The sequence below is a fragment of the Notamacropus eugenii genome, chromosome 4 (genome assembly GCF_028372415.1).
Source record: "Notamacropus eugenii isolate mMacEug1 chromosome 4, mMacEug1.pri_v2, whole genome shotgun sequence".
NCBI lineage: Eukaryota > Metazoa > Chordata > Mammalia > Diprotodontia > Macropodidae > Notamacropus > Notamacropus eugenii.
Window position 1 is genome coordinate 51,993,781 of NC_092875.1, and position 15,650 is coordinate 52,009,430.

The window sequence follows — 15,650 nt, forward strand, 5'->3', positions numbered from 1 at the left end:
TCATCCAGGCCCTGGCCTATGTCTCTCCCCACACCCAATGTCTCTATCTTTCCTTCCACAAATCCAACTTTGTCTCCTCATGTTGGCCACGATCTCCCACCAGTCATGGCTGACCAAAGCAGCCAGCTCCCAATTGTCCCAGATAATGGTAATAGTGGTGACTCACGTTCAATAAGAGTGGCAATAGTAAAATTCATAAAGTCATTTAATGTTTGCAGAGCTCAAGTTCATTATAAGCATTATCTCCTTCTGATAACAGCTGGGAATGGGAGCTATTACAGGCCCATTAGTTTATCCCCAGTTTATTTTTGTTAAGTCCCTACTACAGCCCTGCGCTAAAGGCTTTACAAATATCTCCTTCAGTCCTCACAACAACCCTGGGAAGGAGGTGTTATCATTATCCCCATTTTATAGTCAAGGAAACTGAGATAAACAGAGGTTAAGTGACTTACCCAGCATCACACAGCTAGTTAGTATCTGAGGCTGAATTTGAACTCAGGTCTTCCTGACTCCAGGCCTGGACACCCCATCCACTAAGCAATGCAGAGCAATAAGACATTATAAAGAAGTAGATTTGGGCATGACAAAATTAAAAACTTCTGAACAATGAGAGTTATCCAAAAGAGGAATGAGCCATCTCAGGAAGTCTTCAAGGGAAGGACAGATGACCTCTTGTTAGGGGTAAGCAAAGGGAAGTTTTGTTCAGAGCTTGCACTAGATGGTCCTGGGGTCTCTTCCAACCTAAGATTCTATCATTCCTATGCTGGTTACACGAGCCATGACCAAGTGACACTGGGTGTTTCTACTCCCTGGCTTTGTAACATTGTCGTCATTACCTCAGATACTCCTGCATAGGAAGATTTCATCCCTGGCCTCATTTGGGGGCCTGGAACTTAATGTGCTCCTTAGCTTGACTGTCCTCTACCCCACATGCCTCCAGTTTCTCTAGATTTTCACTTAAGGCTAGCCAAGCACAGCCATGCACAGGGGTTAACACCATGGCAGAAAGAAACCAAGTGAAGGTTCATCTTCTCTGTAACAGAGCTAATGTCCAGGAGGCAATGTATTTGTTCTCCTTCATTATTGAACCTCAATATTTCCCCTTCCTAAACTCCACAGGGGTATGTCTCCTTTCCTGTGCAACCCCATCTGATGGGCTCTGTCTGGCTTGGTGAGGCCTTTTATTTGTCAATCTGTGAGATAGGGCCAGGGTTTAGCACTCGTATTCAGTAGGAACTTCTCTCCTATGTCCCTGGGAGAGGCTTCCTGCACATAGAAGACATGAAGGGCATCTCCTCACACCTCCACTTTGGATCTCTGTCTCTCCATGCACTGTGTCTCTCCCCTATGTCTCTATATGTCTGACATTGTGATTCTGTAGCTCTCTAATGTCAAGCCAAGAAGCATCTAAGTGTTGATCATGTGCCTGCACTGTGCTTAATGCCGTAAATACCGGCAGAAGGAAAGACCACCCCTGCCCTCAAGAAGTTTAGACTCTAGTGGAAGACGAAAACAGTCATGTCTCTGCCTCTTTCCCTCTCTACCTTCTGAGGCTGTAGCAACATAAGATATGGGTGCCCACAGAGGAAAGGTACAAAGCAGGCCCTCAGTCCAGTCTCTCACCTCCATCTCTGTCCTTTCAGAGGCAGGCCAATGACCTAGTGGACACTTTGAAGAAATGTACACCCCACTACATCCGCTGCATTAAGCCCAATGAGACCAAGAGGCCCCATGACTGGGAGGAAAGCAGGTAAAGGACCTGCCATACCACCTGCCCTTACCAGGATTCCCATCATCTTCACTGACCTCCTCACCCCCTTGACTCCCTGCTTCAGTGATCAGGTCCCTTACACTGCTCCTTACACTGACCATTTCCCTATGGCACTGCTTCCTTCAAACTGAGCCATGTTAAGCCATTCTGTGTAATGATTTCCCCTGACCCTTGATGGACACCAGGGTGAAGCATCAGGTGGAGTATCTGGGTCTGAAAGAAAACATCCGCGTCCGTCGAGCTGGCTTTGCATACCGCCGTGTTTTCTCCAAGTTCCTGCAGAGGTGAGGGGTTGTTCCTAACCCCCATGCCCAGTGTTCAGCCCACAGGGATATCTTCATACATGTTTTTTCATTCATTAATTCATTACATGTTATTGTGGATATCCCAGACCCTCTAAGCCCATGGTCCTCCGGGTCCCACCTCCTGGTACAAGGATGGGCATACCTCAGATGAAACGGGGGGATGGAGTAGGGCCCCCCTCAGGCTCATGCCCACACCGCTAGGTATGCCATCCTGACTCCAGAGACATGGCCACGGTGGCACGGGGATGAACGTCAGGGGGTGCAGCACCTGCTCCGATCTGTCAACATGGACCCTGACCAGTACCAAATGGGGCGTTCCAAGGTCTTCATCAAGAACCCAGAGTCGGTAAGTGTGTGTGTGTGTGTGCATGTGTATGGTAAGTGTGCCTCAGCCCTCGGCCCAGTGCGTGGACCATCATGGGTGCTTCAAGAATTCTTGTTGATTTGTATGAGTGATTGTTGTGTACATGTATGTGAACGGTGTGATATGTGTGATGTGTCAGTCAGTCAATCAACAAACACTTATAAAGGGCCTACTATGTTCTTGGCACTGTGGGGATACAAGGAAAGGCACAGCCCCTGCCCCGAGAGGAATTCACAGTCTGATGGATATGTGAACATTTGTAACCCATGTGCAGTCGCATCAGGAGCGATCCACATAGCTGCTATCTGTGATCATTTGTGGCTGTGGGTCTCCTTGCATATACACAGAGTTTGGGTATAATCCATGTGTGTGATTTCAGGTGATTGTAATAATAGACATCTTATTATTCAGTCCTTTCAGTCATCTGACTCTTTGTGACCGCATTTGGGATTGTCTTGGCAAAGATACTGTAGTGGTTGGCCATTTTCTTCTTCAGCTCATTTTACAAATGAGGAAACTGAGGCAGCAATCAGGATTAAGTGACTTGCCTGAGCTAATAAATGTCTGAGACTGGATTTGAACTCAGGGTCTTCCTGACTCCAAGTCCAGCACTCCATCCACCGTACCACCTAGCTACCCAGGATCCCCTGTTTACTAGACAGGCACTTTAACCAACTAAGCCACAGAGACACCTTTAAGATTTGCAAAGTATTTTTACGCGTTATCTTATTTTCTCATGTTGCGGGACAGCAACATTGAGAAGGAGAAGAAAGGGGAGGGTGGTTGTGTTTGGGGGATGGAGGAATGGGATGATTCAAAGCAAGAAATGGGGGATCCCAGCTTGGATCCCCTACCTGCTGGGGAAAGACAACCATGGGCCCTTCCTGGGCGGGCGAGAAGGTCTGGGTTGGGGCTGCTGCCGGCCCATCTCCCTCAGCCCCTTGTCCTCTCTCTCCCCAAGCTCTTTCTCTTGGAAGAAATGAGAGAACGCAAATTTGATGGCTTTGCCCGTACTATCCAGAAAGCCTGGAGGCGCCATGTGGCTGTGAGACGATATGAGCAGATGCGGGAGGAAGGTAAGCCACGGGACAAGTGGGGACAGACATGGACAGGCACTCACTGGATGGGGGAATTGAAGGCCACGAGCCCTCTGGCCTCAAGTCTTGAGATCCTGCATCCTGGCCCCCCACAGCCTCCAACATCCTATTAAATAAGAAAGAAAGGAGAAGAAACAGCATCAACCGAAACTTTGTGGGCGACTACCTGGGACTGGAGTCAAGGCCTGAGCTTCGCCAGTTTCTGGCCAAGCGTGAGCGTGTAGATTTTGCAGACTCCATCACCAAGTATGACCGGCGCTTCAAGGTGAGGATGGCCCTGCTGAAGCCCTGGGCCAGACCTGCGAAGGGAACCCCTGGATCAGTTCTGACCTCTGAAATCCCCTCCAGGCCCAGAGCTACTAGACAGCCCCTGACACCACCCCCAGGCCAGCTAGAGTCTCTCTACTCAACTCCCAACATCCTGATAGACTCAGATATTCCACTTATACCCCCCATTCCTTCTAGCTCTTCTACTTAGATTCCCTCCACACAAAAGACCTGATCTTGAAGCCCAAATCATTTGTAGCCTCTGTGATCTCAATGAGACTCAGTTTCCTTATTTGACTCAATGACTCTAAAGCTCCTTCAAGCTCTACATCTATGAGCATATTAGCTTCTAACCCCTGCTCCCCCAGGCCCAGAGGCCCTCATAACAACAACAATAATAGTAATAGCTCACATTTATGCAGGACTTTTCAAAAGAATTACAAGACACCTTTCCACCACAACAACCCTAGGAGGCAAAGACTTTAATTTAATTAGTATCCCTATTTTACAGATGAGATCACTGAGATCGAGGGAGGTTAACTAACTTGTTATGACCATAGGGCCATCCACCTAATAGATGTCAGAGGTAGGATTCGAACCCAGATCTCCTTAGGTCTCTTTCTAATGAATTGCCTCTCAGGTAGTCCCTGGCACATCCCTAGCCCCTTCCAGCCCCCATCCCCATATCAATGCAATGCCTGTTCTTCCCCTTAGTCCATCAAGCGGGACCTAATTCTGACTCCTAAGTATGTGTATATAATTGGGCGAGAGAAGGTAAAGAAGGGTCCAGAGAAGGGACAGATTCAAGAAGTTCTTAAGAAGAAAATAGAAATTCAGGCCCTCCGGGGGGTCTCCCTCAGGTAAGCTGCAGTGGCCCATCCATCCATTTGCCCACATCTCTTACCTCCCTTTTTTCTACTGCCTGGAGCCTTTCTGCAGCCTAGGGATCAGTACTTCAGGCCAGGAGAACACTGGCTATCTCTAGAGGCAGCTACTTGTACAGTGGCTAGAGCGCTGGGCCTGACATCAGAAAAACCTGAGTTCCAATCTGGCCTCAGATACTTACTAGTTGAATGACTTTGTGTAAATCACTTTAACCACTGCCTGCCTCAGTTTCTTCAGCTGTAAAGTGTAACAGTAACAGCACCTACCTTACATGATTATTGTGAAGATCAGATGAGGTAATATTTGTAAAGTACTTAGCACAGTTCTTAGCATGTAGTATGTGCTATATAAATGCTTATGTATGTAGTATGTGCTATATAAATGCTTATTCCCTTCCTTCCCACCCATTAATCCAAGCCCTACTCATCAGTCATTTTCTGTTTTGTATTGACCTGTCTATGTACATGTTGTCTCTTCTGATAGAATGGGAGTTCTTTGAGAGTAGGAATTGTTTCACTTTTATCTATGTGCTTAGCACCTGGTCCCATGCCTGGTTTACAGTAGGCACTTAATAAATGTTGATTGATGATTGATTGATTCCCTGGTCTGGGAAATATTCACTCAGGCCCCTCTCAAGTTTACAATGTGACACACGGGTAAAAGTAGTAGTAGTAGTAGTAATAAATTCTGCCTCTGATAGCAGAAAGATCTAGTTCTTCTCACTGAGGTCTTCAAGCAAAATGGATCCACCATTTGTCAGGCCTTTTGCAGAGAGGATTGTTGGTCAAGTCCGGGCTGAACTAGAATGGCTTGTGCTGTCCTTTCCAGCTTCTAGATTCTGTGGTTAATTACAATAACCATAGCTCCCATTTAAGGTTTACAAAAAACTTTCCTCATAGCCACCCAGAGAGGAAAGCCATGGGAGTGTTGTTAGCCTCAGTTACCCAAGGCAAAAAGGAGTCTCTGAGAAGGTCACACAGCTGGGACATGTTGGAATGGGATTCAAATCCTGTGGTCCTAACTCAGTCTGGCACTGCTTTGACCATACCAAGCTGAAGCAAATTCACAGTTCCAGCCCCTAGGAAGACAGGAGTCCTTTCTGCACATCTCACTGTTCAACGCCTCCCCTGTGACCTTCAATACCCCTCCCTCCCTTGTGTTTCTGTCTTCTTCTAGCACCAGGCAGGACGACTTCTTTATCCTCCATGAAGTCTCAGCAGACAGCTTCCTGGAAAGTGTTTTCAAAACAGAGCTCATTAGTCTCCTGTGCAAGCGTTTCCAGGAACTCACTCACAATACCCTGAACCTGACCTTCAATGACACGTATGGAGGGGTGGGAGTGGGGGCAGTGGGGGCAGGCTCTGGGACCTATGCTGGACAACGAAAGATAATCCTATCCAATCCGCTTTCATACTTGGGGTTTGGTGTAGTGGGTAGGGCACCAGACTTGGAGTTGGCAGGACCCAGGTTCCAATCCTGCCTCAGACACTTACTACCTTGAGTAAATCACTAGAACTCTTTGTGCCTCAATTTCTTCATCTACAAAACAGAAGTGGGGGTTAAATTTGATATTGTGCCTCCTTCCAGCACTAAACCTATGATCCTGGCAAGGATAACAGTAATGTTTCTCCCTTCATCTGAGCCCTTCCATATATTTTTAAAGCCACCATTACCCATCCCTGAATGAGCAATGAGGACGGTAATTTTACAAGATCATCCCATGTCTACCACCTCACCTGCAAGGCAGCTAGATGGTACAATAGAGGAAGTGCTGGGCCTGGAATCAGGAAGACCTGAGTTCAAATCTAGCCTCAGAGACTTACAACCTACCTGTGTGACCCTGGGCAAGTCACTTAACTTCTGTTTGTCTCAGTTTCTTCAGTTGGGAAATGGAAAAAATAATAGCACCTCCCCAAGACTGCTGTGAGGATCAAGGGAGAGAATACTTGGAGAGTGCTAAGCACAGTGCATGGCACATAGTAGGCACTTTACAAAAGCTTGGGTTTCTGAAAGTGGCTAGGAGCACAGCATGGTGGATGGGAAGAGTGGCCAGGGATGGGAGAGGTAAAACAAAAAGGGGCAAGGGTGATCTGGGCCTCTCTCCCTGACTCCCTCATTGCTCTGTCAGACTACAGTTCCGGGTGAAGAAGGAAGGCTGGGGTGGAGGAGGATCCCGGACCATCACCTTCTCCCGAGGTCCAGGAGAGGTGGCCACACTCAAAGCCAGTGGCAAGACCCTGATGGTCAGCATCAGTGATGGACTTCCTAAGAACTCCAGTGAGTATCTGGGGAAGCTAGGCAAGGCTGGGCCAAACAGAGCAGAGAGGCAGAGGGACAGAGAAGGTGAGGGCGAGGAGACCCTTCTGGGAGAAGAGGGAGAGGGACAAGAGGGGATGCATGGATGAGGATGTGTCCTCAGCTGCTGCCTTTTCACAAACAAGTCAGGGTTAGGGGACAGAGCACCCTGGTTCTCTGTGTTTCAACTGTGCCCCTTGCCCTTGCTCTCCTTTTTTTTGCAGAGCCAACAAAGAAAGGACCTGCACAAGGCCAGAGGAGGAGGCCAGTCCCAGCCCGAGCAGCCCCAGCTCCCTCCAGAGGTGAGGACCCTGTGGCTTCCCCTGTCCTATCTTTGGCAGGGCATCATCCAAACTATATCAGCCTCAGCTCTCTCCCTGCACTCTCTGGCATAGCCCCAACTTCACCTCAGGATCTATCCTGCTGCTACTGACCCAACTATTCTCCCTCTCCCATCACTCTGTCCTCAGAGGTGAACAGAATTTCAGAATAGGATTGAACTTTAGAGAACACTGAGTGCAATCCCATCATGCTATTAATGGGAAATGGAAACTCAAGGAGAGTTGGTGATCACATAGAGAGGTGGTTGCAGATCTGCAACTCAAATCCCATGATCTGGCCCATATACTGTAAGTCCAGTGCCCTCATTTTACAGATGAGAAAACAGAGATGATGCCTACCTAACCCTAGTGATACCTACCTAAGGTCACCTAGTAAATGGCAGAGCCCCCAGACTCCAAGGCCAGTGCTTTTAGCACCATATTAGGCTGCCTTCTCTCATGCAAATAAATACTTTCTTCTGATTTTGACCTTGTGGACCAGGTCCCTGAGAGATAATGATAACAGTTCCTATTCCTATTGCACTCAAAGACTTCCAGAATGTTTCTCTCACCACAACCTTATGAGCTAAGTAATACAAATATTATCACCCCTAATTTCTAGATGAGGAAACTGAGGATTACAGATGTTATTTGTCCAAGATCATTCGGCTAGTGTTAGATGGAGACAGTGTTTGAGCCTTCTTTACTGCACCAATTATAATAACTGGTCAGCATGGCCTAGGAGAGAGAGGGCTGGCCTCAGAACTGGAAAGACCTGGGACCTCTGGCCACGATAGCTGTGAAATCCCTGAGCAAGTAGTGTAACCTCTCCATGAAACAGGTAACTGTCTAAGACCATATGGTGTGGACAATGTGCCTGAGTTTCTTATACTGAGGAAATCACAGATTTGGATTGAAAAACAAAGCCAAACAACCATCATCTCCTATTTATAGAGCAGCTGAAGGTTTACAAAGGAAAACTTGGCCAATTTTTCTTCCCAACATACGTCTAACCTAGGCCAGGGGTGGGGAACGTGTGGCCTTGAGGCCATATATGACCCTCTAGGTCCTCAAGCATGGCCCTTTGACTGACTCTTCAAAGTTTGAATTCAGTCAAAGGGCCGTACTTGAAGACCTAGAGGGTCACATGTGTCCTCGAGGCCCAGGTTCACCATTCCTGATAGACAGTGTGAATTTTTTTTTCAGTTTATTATTTATTTTTGGTTTTCATCACTCACTTCCATAAGTATTCATTTTCTCTCCCTCTCTGCCCAAGACAGCATACAATCTGATATGGGATCTACACATACATTCCTATTGAACACATTTTCACATTGGTCACGTTGCATAGAAGAATTATAACAAATAGGAAAAACCATGAGAAAACAAAACGAAGAAGAAAATAGTCTGCTTTGCTCTGCATTCTAACTCCATAGTTCTTTCTCTGAATGTGGATGGCATTTTCCATCATAAGTCTTTTGGAGTTGTTTTAGGTCCTTGCATGGCAGAGAAGGGCTAAGTCTATCAAAGCCAGTCATCGTGCACTGTGGCTGTTACTGTATACAGTGTTCTCCTGGTTCTGCTCTTTTCACTCAGCATCAGTTCATATAAGTTTTTCCAGATTTTTCTGAAGGCCACCTGTTCATCATTTCTTATGGCATAATAGTATTCCATTCAGTGTGAATATTTTTAAGATCCTTACTTTGAAGATGAGGGAATGTAGACCTAGAGAGGTCAGGTGACCTGCCTTAACAACAAGTAGAGGGCTCTAAAAAAGCTTCCTTAGAAGAGCTCGCTGCTATGCTGAGCCTCTAAGGAAGACAATGATATGGGCCAAGGAAATGGAAGCCATCCTTTGGGAGCACTATTCTCCTCTCCTCCATACTTCCGAATCTTTCAGCATCATTTCTATTCTCTCCTCTGTTGATGACAGAAATAATTATTCACCTTCAACTCAACAGGTATTAAGTACCTACAGTGTGTAGAGGTTGATTAGAAAACTGTCTTTGCCTTCAAATATCTTCCACTCTAATTTTATCTTATTTTTGGACCAGACATAAAATTGTAGTAATGTGAAGAATTCCCAGGGAAGAAATTCCCTCCAGCAATGCAGATCTATGCCCAAACTTTAGTGGAGAGTTTCAGAAAGTTACCTGGGGTATTGAGATGTTAAGTGACTCACCCAGTCACACAGCTTTGTGACAAAGATGGGACCTGAAGCCAGGTCTTCATGCTGGTTTGCTACTTTACATATGCTATGAACTAAAAGTCATGATCAGATATTTACATAGTTAAATATAATATCAAGACACTCCCAACGCCGGAATTTGTTGTTCTTGACCATATATATTTGTTACAAGGGCCTTGTTTTTCCTATTTTTTGAAGTTGGAGGAAAGTAAGAGAGAAGGTAGATTTCTGTTATTGAAAAAAAATTAATGTTTAATAACAGAGAGGCAATGAGAGGGCAAAGGGCATATCCCAAGAGTCAATCATTCAGTGACCAAGTATTTATTAAGCAGCTTCCATGACAAAGGAACATTTGTTGTTGTTTTTTTAAATAACATTTTATTTTTCCTCAATTACATGTAAAGACAATTTTTAGCATTCATTTTTTAAAAACAATTTTGAGTTCCAAATTGCTTACTTCCCTCTACCTCCTCCTTCCCTAAGATGATAAGCAACTTAATTTAAGTTATAAATGTGCAATCATTTCCATATTAGTCATATTGTAGAAGAAGAAACAGACCAAAAGAAAAAAAATTATAAAAACCTAAAAAGTGAAAACTAACGTTTCACTCTACATTCAGGCTCTATTAGTTCCTTCTCTGGACGTGAATAACATTTTTCATCATGAGTCCACAAAGGAACATTTGTGAAGAGAGAGTTTGCTTGTAGCTAGAGGTCTCAGAGAAGTTATGGTCCCCAAGATTACATAAAGATTTCAACCAGAGGAGTTAAGATAGGAGGGCGTTCCAGGGATGGGAGATGGCCTGTGGGAAGGCAGAACAGTGAGTATCATGATTTGGCTAGCAGGCTACTTAAAGTGAAGTAAAAAGAGATCAAGCCTGATAATTAGGTTGGAGCCAGATTGCTTGGTTAGAAATATAAGCTTTCTGAGGGCAGAGAGCACTTATCACTTTTATCTTTGCATCCTTAGCACCAGATCCATTGCCAGGCACATAGAATGTGTTTAACAAATGCTTGTTGATTAACTGCTTATAAAGTCCTTGAATGCCAGGTTGTTCATAGCTTATTAATTCAACACAATTCAAAAAGCACTTGTTACACTTAAAGGATAATAAAGATGACCTACTAAACCATTCTATTATTTATGTTAGAAGCAACAGGGAGCTGGCAAGGGTCTTGAACAGAGGAGTGATATGAACAGACTTATGCCTTGGGAGGATCACTTTGGTTTCTGGGTGAAAGAACAGCAGAGAAGCTAGAAGCCAGTTAAGAGAGTCTTACAACACTCCAGATATGAAGGAATAGGAGCTGTGTCTACGTGAGTGAAAAGGAGGAGACAAATCTTAGCGATAATATATTCTTTTCCCACAATCCCATATCTTCAGAGTCTATGTCTTCTACCCTCTAATCAGTATCACTAATTTTTTTATTCATTTATTAATTTTCAAAAAGCTGGGACAGTTTACTTTTTGTCCCATGCAATTTTCATTTATGATTTCTTGAACTATAGCTTTGAAAAAAAAGCCTTTTAAAAACCCTATAGTATTTTAACTGGAGCCACTTGACTAAGCCTTTAGACCCAAATCACTCTGGCTTTCATTAAATGGCCAACGGAGAGGTCTCAACCCAGGCCTCTCTTGCCCATTGTTTGAGTTTTGAGGCTAAGAGTGAGTGTGATAATTTTCTGTTCTGGTCAGGAACTCTGAGGGTCTTCCCCTCTCAGACTGATTCTTTAGTGGTGGCAAACTAGGCCATCTTTTGCCTCAATTCTTACCTAGCCTTAATCATTGAATGAGCATTACCTCAGACTGAGAGCTGGGAAAGACCTTAATTTAGCAAGGCCATGCTTTGCTAAAGGACCCATTGCGTGCTTTGGCCATCTTGGTTTTTGTCTTGCTGCTGGACTTTAATGACTCTGGAAGAGAGACATTTAAATCCAATTCACTCAAAAATCAAGACATCACCCTCATGACATCATTGAACCTTTTGGAGAATGAAGGAATGAGTCATATATTCGTCTAACTCTGCGTCTCTCTGAAGTTTCTTTCCTGTTATCCAAGTCTTCAGAAGTTGTCTCATGCTCTCACGGTGTTGAATGTCCCCAGAATTTGTGTTTTGTGGCTTGTAGCCCTAATGATCATATCCAATGAGCCAACAGTTTCCCACATTCCTACTCCTATTGCCTGACCCTAGCACCTTCTCTTTATGCAGGGCCACTTCAGAATAGGGCACCCCACATGGCTCGCAGTGGCCCCTCACCCCTGGAGCAGATGTCAATGGGGAGTGGTCCAAGGTCACAGCGGGGACCTCCAGCCACAGCACTGGGGAATAGTGGGAGTAGCCGAAGACCCCACAAACGACCGCCGTCTGAGCACAACATGGAGTTCCTCAATGTGCCTGATCAGGGGATGGCCGGGTAGGTTCTAGGGTCACTCCCCAAAACATTTATATGTACCCCCTATTCTATGCCTAGGGACTTCTGGGGATGGAAACAGAAAGGGATCAAAGGGACAAGGTGACCCCAAGCAACTCCCCCAAAGAAATGTCCCCTTGCTGACCCTCTCATGCTCCTACAGACACCATATGTCTTCGTGGTGGGATAAGGTGCCACTATCCACAGGAGTCCCTCCCCTATCTTGCTGCCTCCCATAAGCAGCCTGGCATCTGTGCCCCCACAGGATGCAGCGAAAGCGAAGCATCGGGCAGAGACCTGTGCCAGGTGTGGGACGGCCCAAGCCTCAGCCCCGAATTTCAGGTCCACGTTGCCGTGCCCTTTATCAATATGTGGGCCAGGATGTGGATGAGTTGAGCTTCAATGTCAATGAGGTCATCGAGATCCTATTGGAGGGTATGTAAGCACTGGTGGGGACTGGTGGGGTCTCTAGGAGGGCTGGATCTACTTATTGGCTCCCCTCCCCTCAGAGATATAAAGAGGACTCTTGTTTCCATGCTGCTCAGAGGGCAGACTCACAGATGGGTAATAATAGCCTTCCAGGGATTTTAGAACTGAAAGGAGCCTTAAAGACCATCCAGTGGACAGAGCCCTGAGCCTGGTATCAGGAAGAACCGTGTTCAACTCTAGCCTCAAACACTTACAAGCTATGTGGCCCTGGAAAAGTCATTTAATATCTGTCTGTCTCAGTTTCCTCAACTGCATGTACCTCACAGGGTTGTGGAGCTCAAAAGAGATACTATTTGTAAATCACTTACCACAATGTCTGGCACATAGTAAGTGCTTAATAAAATGTTCCCTTCCTTCCTACCTACTTCAACCCTCTCATCTTACAGAAAAGGAAACTGAGGCACAGAGAGGGAAAGAGACTTGATTAGAGTCTCACAGCTTATCAGAGGATGAGTGAGAAAAGACACGTACAAAAATAGTCATGAGGCATGTGCTCAAAGGGCTGGACTAAAGACTAGGCTAGGGGCTGACTCTGGCCTTTGTCTCTTTTTCTCCTTTGCAGATCCATCGGGCTGGTGGAAAGGCCGTTTGCATGGCCAGGAGGGCCTTTTCCCTGGAAACTATGTGGAAAAGATCTAAGACCCCAGGAAATCTGGGAGTCAGAATGGAATTCTTTCCAGCCCTCACATCTGCCCCATCTCTACTCCAAACTTCTTCTAGGGGAGCTGAACCTCCATCGCATGGACCTCTCAGAAGTTTGGCAGCAATGGGGCAGCTCAAGGCCCCTGGATTTTTCCATGAGGAGCTGGGTCCTTATAACAGGAAATCCCTCCTCACCTATTGACCCACTGCCCTCTTTCCCAGCTCTCCCTAGGAGAAGCCAAGTACCTGTCCTTCCTCATGGAGGAGGAGCAGGGCAGGAGGCCTCTTCGTCCTGGACCTTTCCAGGCTGAGACTTGGGGGTTGGGGGAGAGAAGAGAAACCAAGGACGAAGGACTAGAGAGCAACTGCCTGGGTTTACTCCAAAGGAAGGACTCAGAAACAATGTCTCTACTAACAGACAGAACATGGTCTGGTGTTTTCCTTCACAGGTGATACAGCAGATAGCCTGAAGTTAGGAAGTCTTTGAGCCTGCCTCAGATACTTCCTAGTGGTATGACCCTGGACAAGTCATTTAACTTCTGTTTGCCTCAGTTTCCTCATCTGTAAAATGGGGATAATAACAATACCTACCTCGCAGATTGGTTCTGAGGATCTAATGAGAATCTTATTATAAAGTGCTTTGTAAATCTTAAAGTGATATTTGAGTGTCAATTATCCTGACGACAATGCCAAATACGATCCCGAGCCCTAGACTACCCACATTCACGACCATGACAGGGGCCTTAGAGATCATCAAGCCCAAACTTCTCATGCTACAGATGGGAAAATTGAGACCCAAAGTGGGGAAGGAACTAGCCCAAGGTCATCTAGCGCATCAATGGCAGAACCGGAATTTGAACTTGGTTCTCTTATCTCTAAACCCAGTGTTTTTCCCATCCTACAACTCAAGAAGATACTGCCTTTATTTCCTTGAGTAAGTTCCTTCTGTTTTAGGGGACTTTTTTCCCACTTATAGGCCATTGAACTCAATGGTCTATGAGAACCCTTCGAACTTTAAATCCTGTGAACTTCTGCATGTCCACAGACCCTAAATTTCTATAGATCATTCAGATTTACAAAGCATTTTCCTCAAAAGTTGATAGCATAACAACAGTAGCCCACAGGGGCCCCTCCACCACAGAACCCTCGTTTAGCTACACCAGGTTCTCAGTATTTTGAAGGTCAGGATCCTTGCTATACCTTTGCTCATGAGCCCCCCGCCAGCATACTTTACTTTGTACCAGTCAGATGGCAGTTAATAACAAAGGCATTAAATAGAAAATAAAATGACAAAACATTAGCCCTTCCCACCATGAGATCACTCTCCCACAAACCCATATATACATACATATACACAGCAAAAAGAGTGGGCTTTCACAGGAATTACATGTGGAGCATTCACACATAGGGAATACATGATCCCATTAGGGAATACAGGGCACCTAAATAAAGGAAGGGGAGAATTGATTAAGTGCTTGATTATGTGTAGAGCACCAGGCTAAATATGTGGGATACAAATAGAAAAATAAAATATTCCCTGATGTCAAGACAACACAGATGGAAGATTTTAGTCATAAATCAGATGGAAAAACCCCATCTTTGACTGCAGCAGCAAAGCAGATGTTGAGGCATCCTTAATGTCATTTCCACTTCCAAAAAATATCAGTTCCCGATGTTGAGTCATCTGACAGTGCAAGGACTCTGGTGACAAGGACTTTCTCTTCTGGATCTTCAGTAGTGGCTGAGACTATTCCACCCCCACCCCACCCCCTCCACCCCCTTCCACACCCAGAGAATTCAGGATCAAGGGAAAGAAGGGAAATTCATGCCTCTGCCACTTCAAAGCCTCCATCTTCTCCTACGAGTGTGATTACACTGCTCCCTGGTGGACGGGTATCCCTCCAGGATCTGCTCACTATTTTCAGTCACCTTGCTTCTTGGTTCTCCCCTGGAAATAGTGTGATTTAATAAAGCTCTTTTAGGTAGAGAAGATACAACTTTCTTCAAGCAGTAATTGCTGTGCAACTTTCATCCTGCTTCTCAGTCAAAGGAGATGAAACTGTTATCAACAGGGCTACACAAGAAGGGAGAAAGGTCTAGACTGCCATTAGGTCAATACTTTAAACTCCTCTGTTAACTGTTTCTTTTCCAAATTCCCCTCATTTCCCTCCATTATTTTTTTCAAATAATATTTTAATTTCCCCTCCTCAGTTACATGCAAAACAATTTTTAACATTTTTTTTTAAGTTTTCTGTTCCAGATTCCATCCTTTCCTCTCTCCCCTCCCCCCTCCCTGAGGCAGTAAGGAATCTGATTTGGTTATACATGCACAATCATATAAAACAGTTCCATATTAGTTATTTTGTGCAAAAAGACTCAAGCAGGAAGGAAGGAAAGAATAAAGAGAGAAAGAAAGAGGGAAGGAAGGAAGGAAAAAAAATGACATGCTTCAGTCTGTATTCAGACAACATCAGTTCTTTTTTCTGGAGGAAGAAAGCATTTTTCATCATGAGTCCTTAGGGATTGTCTTTGATCATTGTATTGTCAAGAAAGCTAAGACATTTACAATTCTTCTTGGTGCAATATTGCTGTTACAATGTACAATGTTCTCGTG

The 15,650-nt window shown here is 45.2% G+C and overlaps 1 protein-coding gene across 2 annotated transcripts in view; it reads left to right on the top strand.

Annotated features, from left to right (window-relative positions):
• The window catches only part of MYO1F (myosin IF), a 44,942-nt gene extending 31,252 nt beyond the window's left edge, over positions 1-13,690 (top strand). For both annotated transcript variants that reach the window (XM_072600925.1, XM_072600926.1), the window contains 12 exons: positions 1,644-1,750; positions 1,957-2,055; positions 2,278-2,422; positions 3,402-3,516; positions 3,633-3,802; positions 4,519-4,664; positions 5,866-6,012; positions 6,818-6,966; positions 7,209-7,286; positions 11,704-11,908; positions 12,171-12,340; positions 12,957-13,690. In XM_072600925.1, the coding sequence (XP_072457026.1) occupies positions 1,644-1,750; positions 1,957-2,055; positions 2,278-2,422; positions 3,402-3,516; positions 3,633-3,802; positions 4,519-4,664; positions 5,866-6,012; positions 6,818-6,966; positions 7,209-7,286; positions 11,704-11,908; positions 12,171-12,340; positions 12,957-13,033 (1,608 nt within the window). In that variant the 3' untranslated portion in view covers positions 13,034-13,690. The remainder of the gene's footprint in view (positions 1-1,643; positions 1,751-1,956; positions 2,056-2,277; positions 2,423-3,401; positions 3,517-3,632; positions 3,803-4,518; positions 4,665-5,865; positions 6,013-6,817; positions 6,967-7,208; positions 7,287-11,703; positions 11,909-12,170; positions 12,341-12,956) is intronic.
• The last annotated feature ends 1,960 nt before the right edge of the window (positions 13,691-15,650 follow it).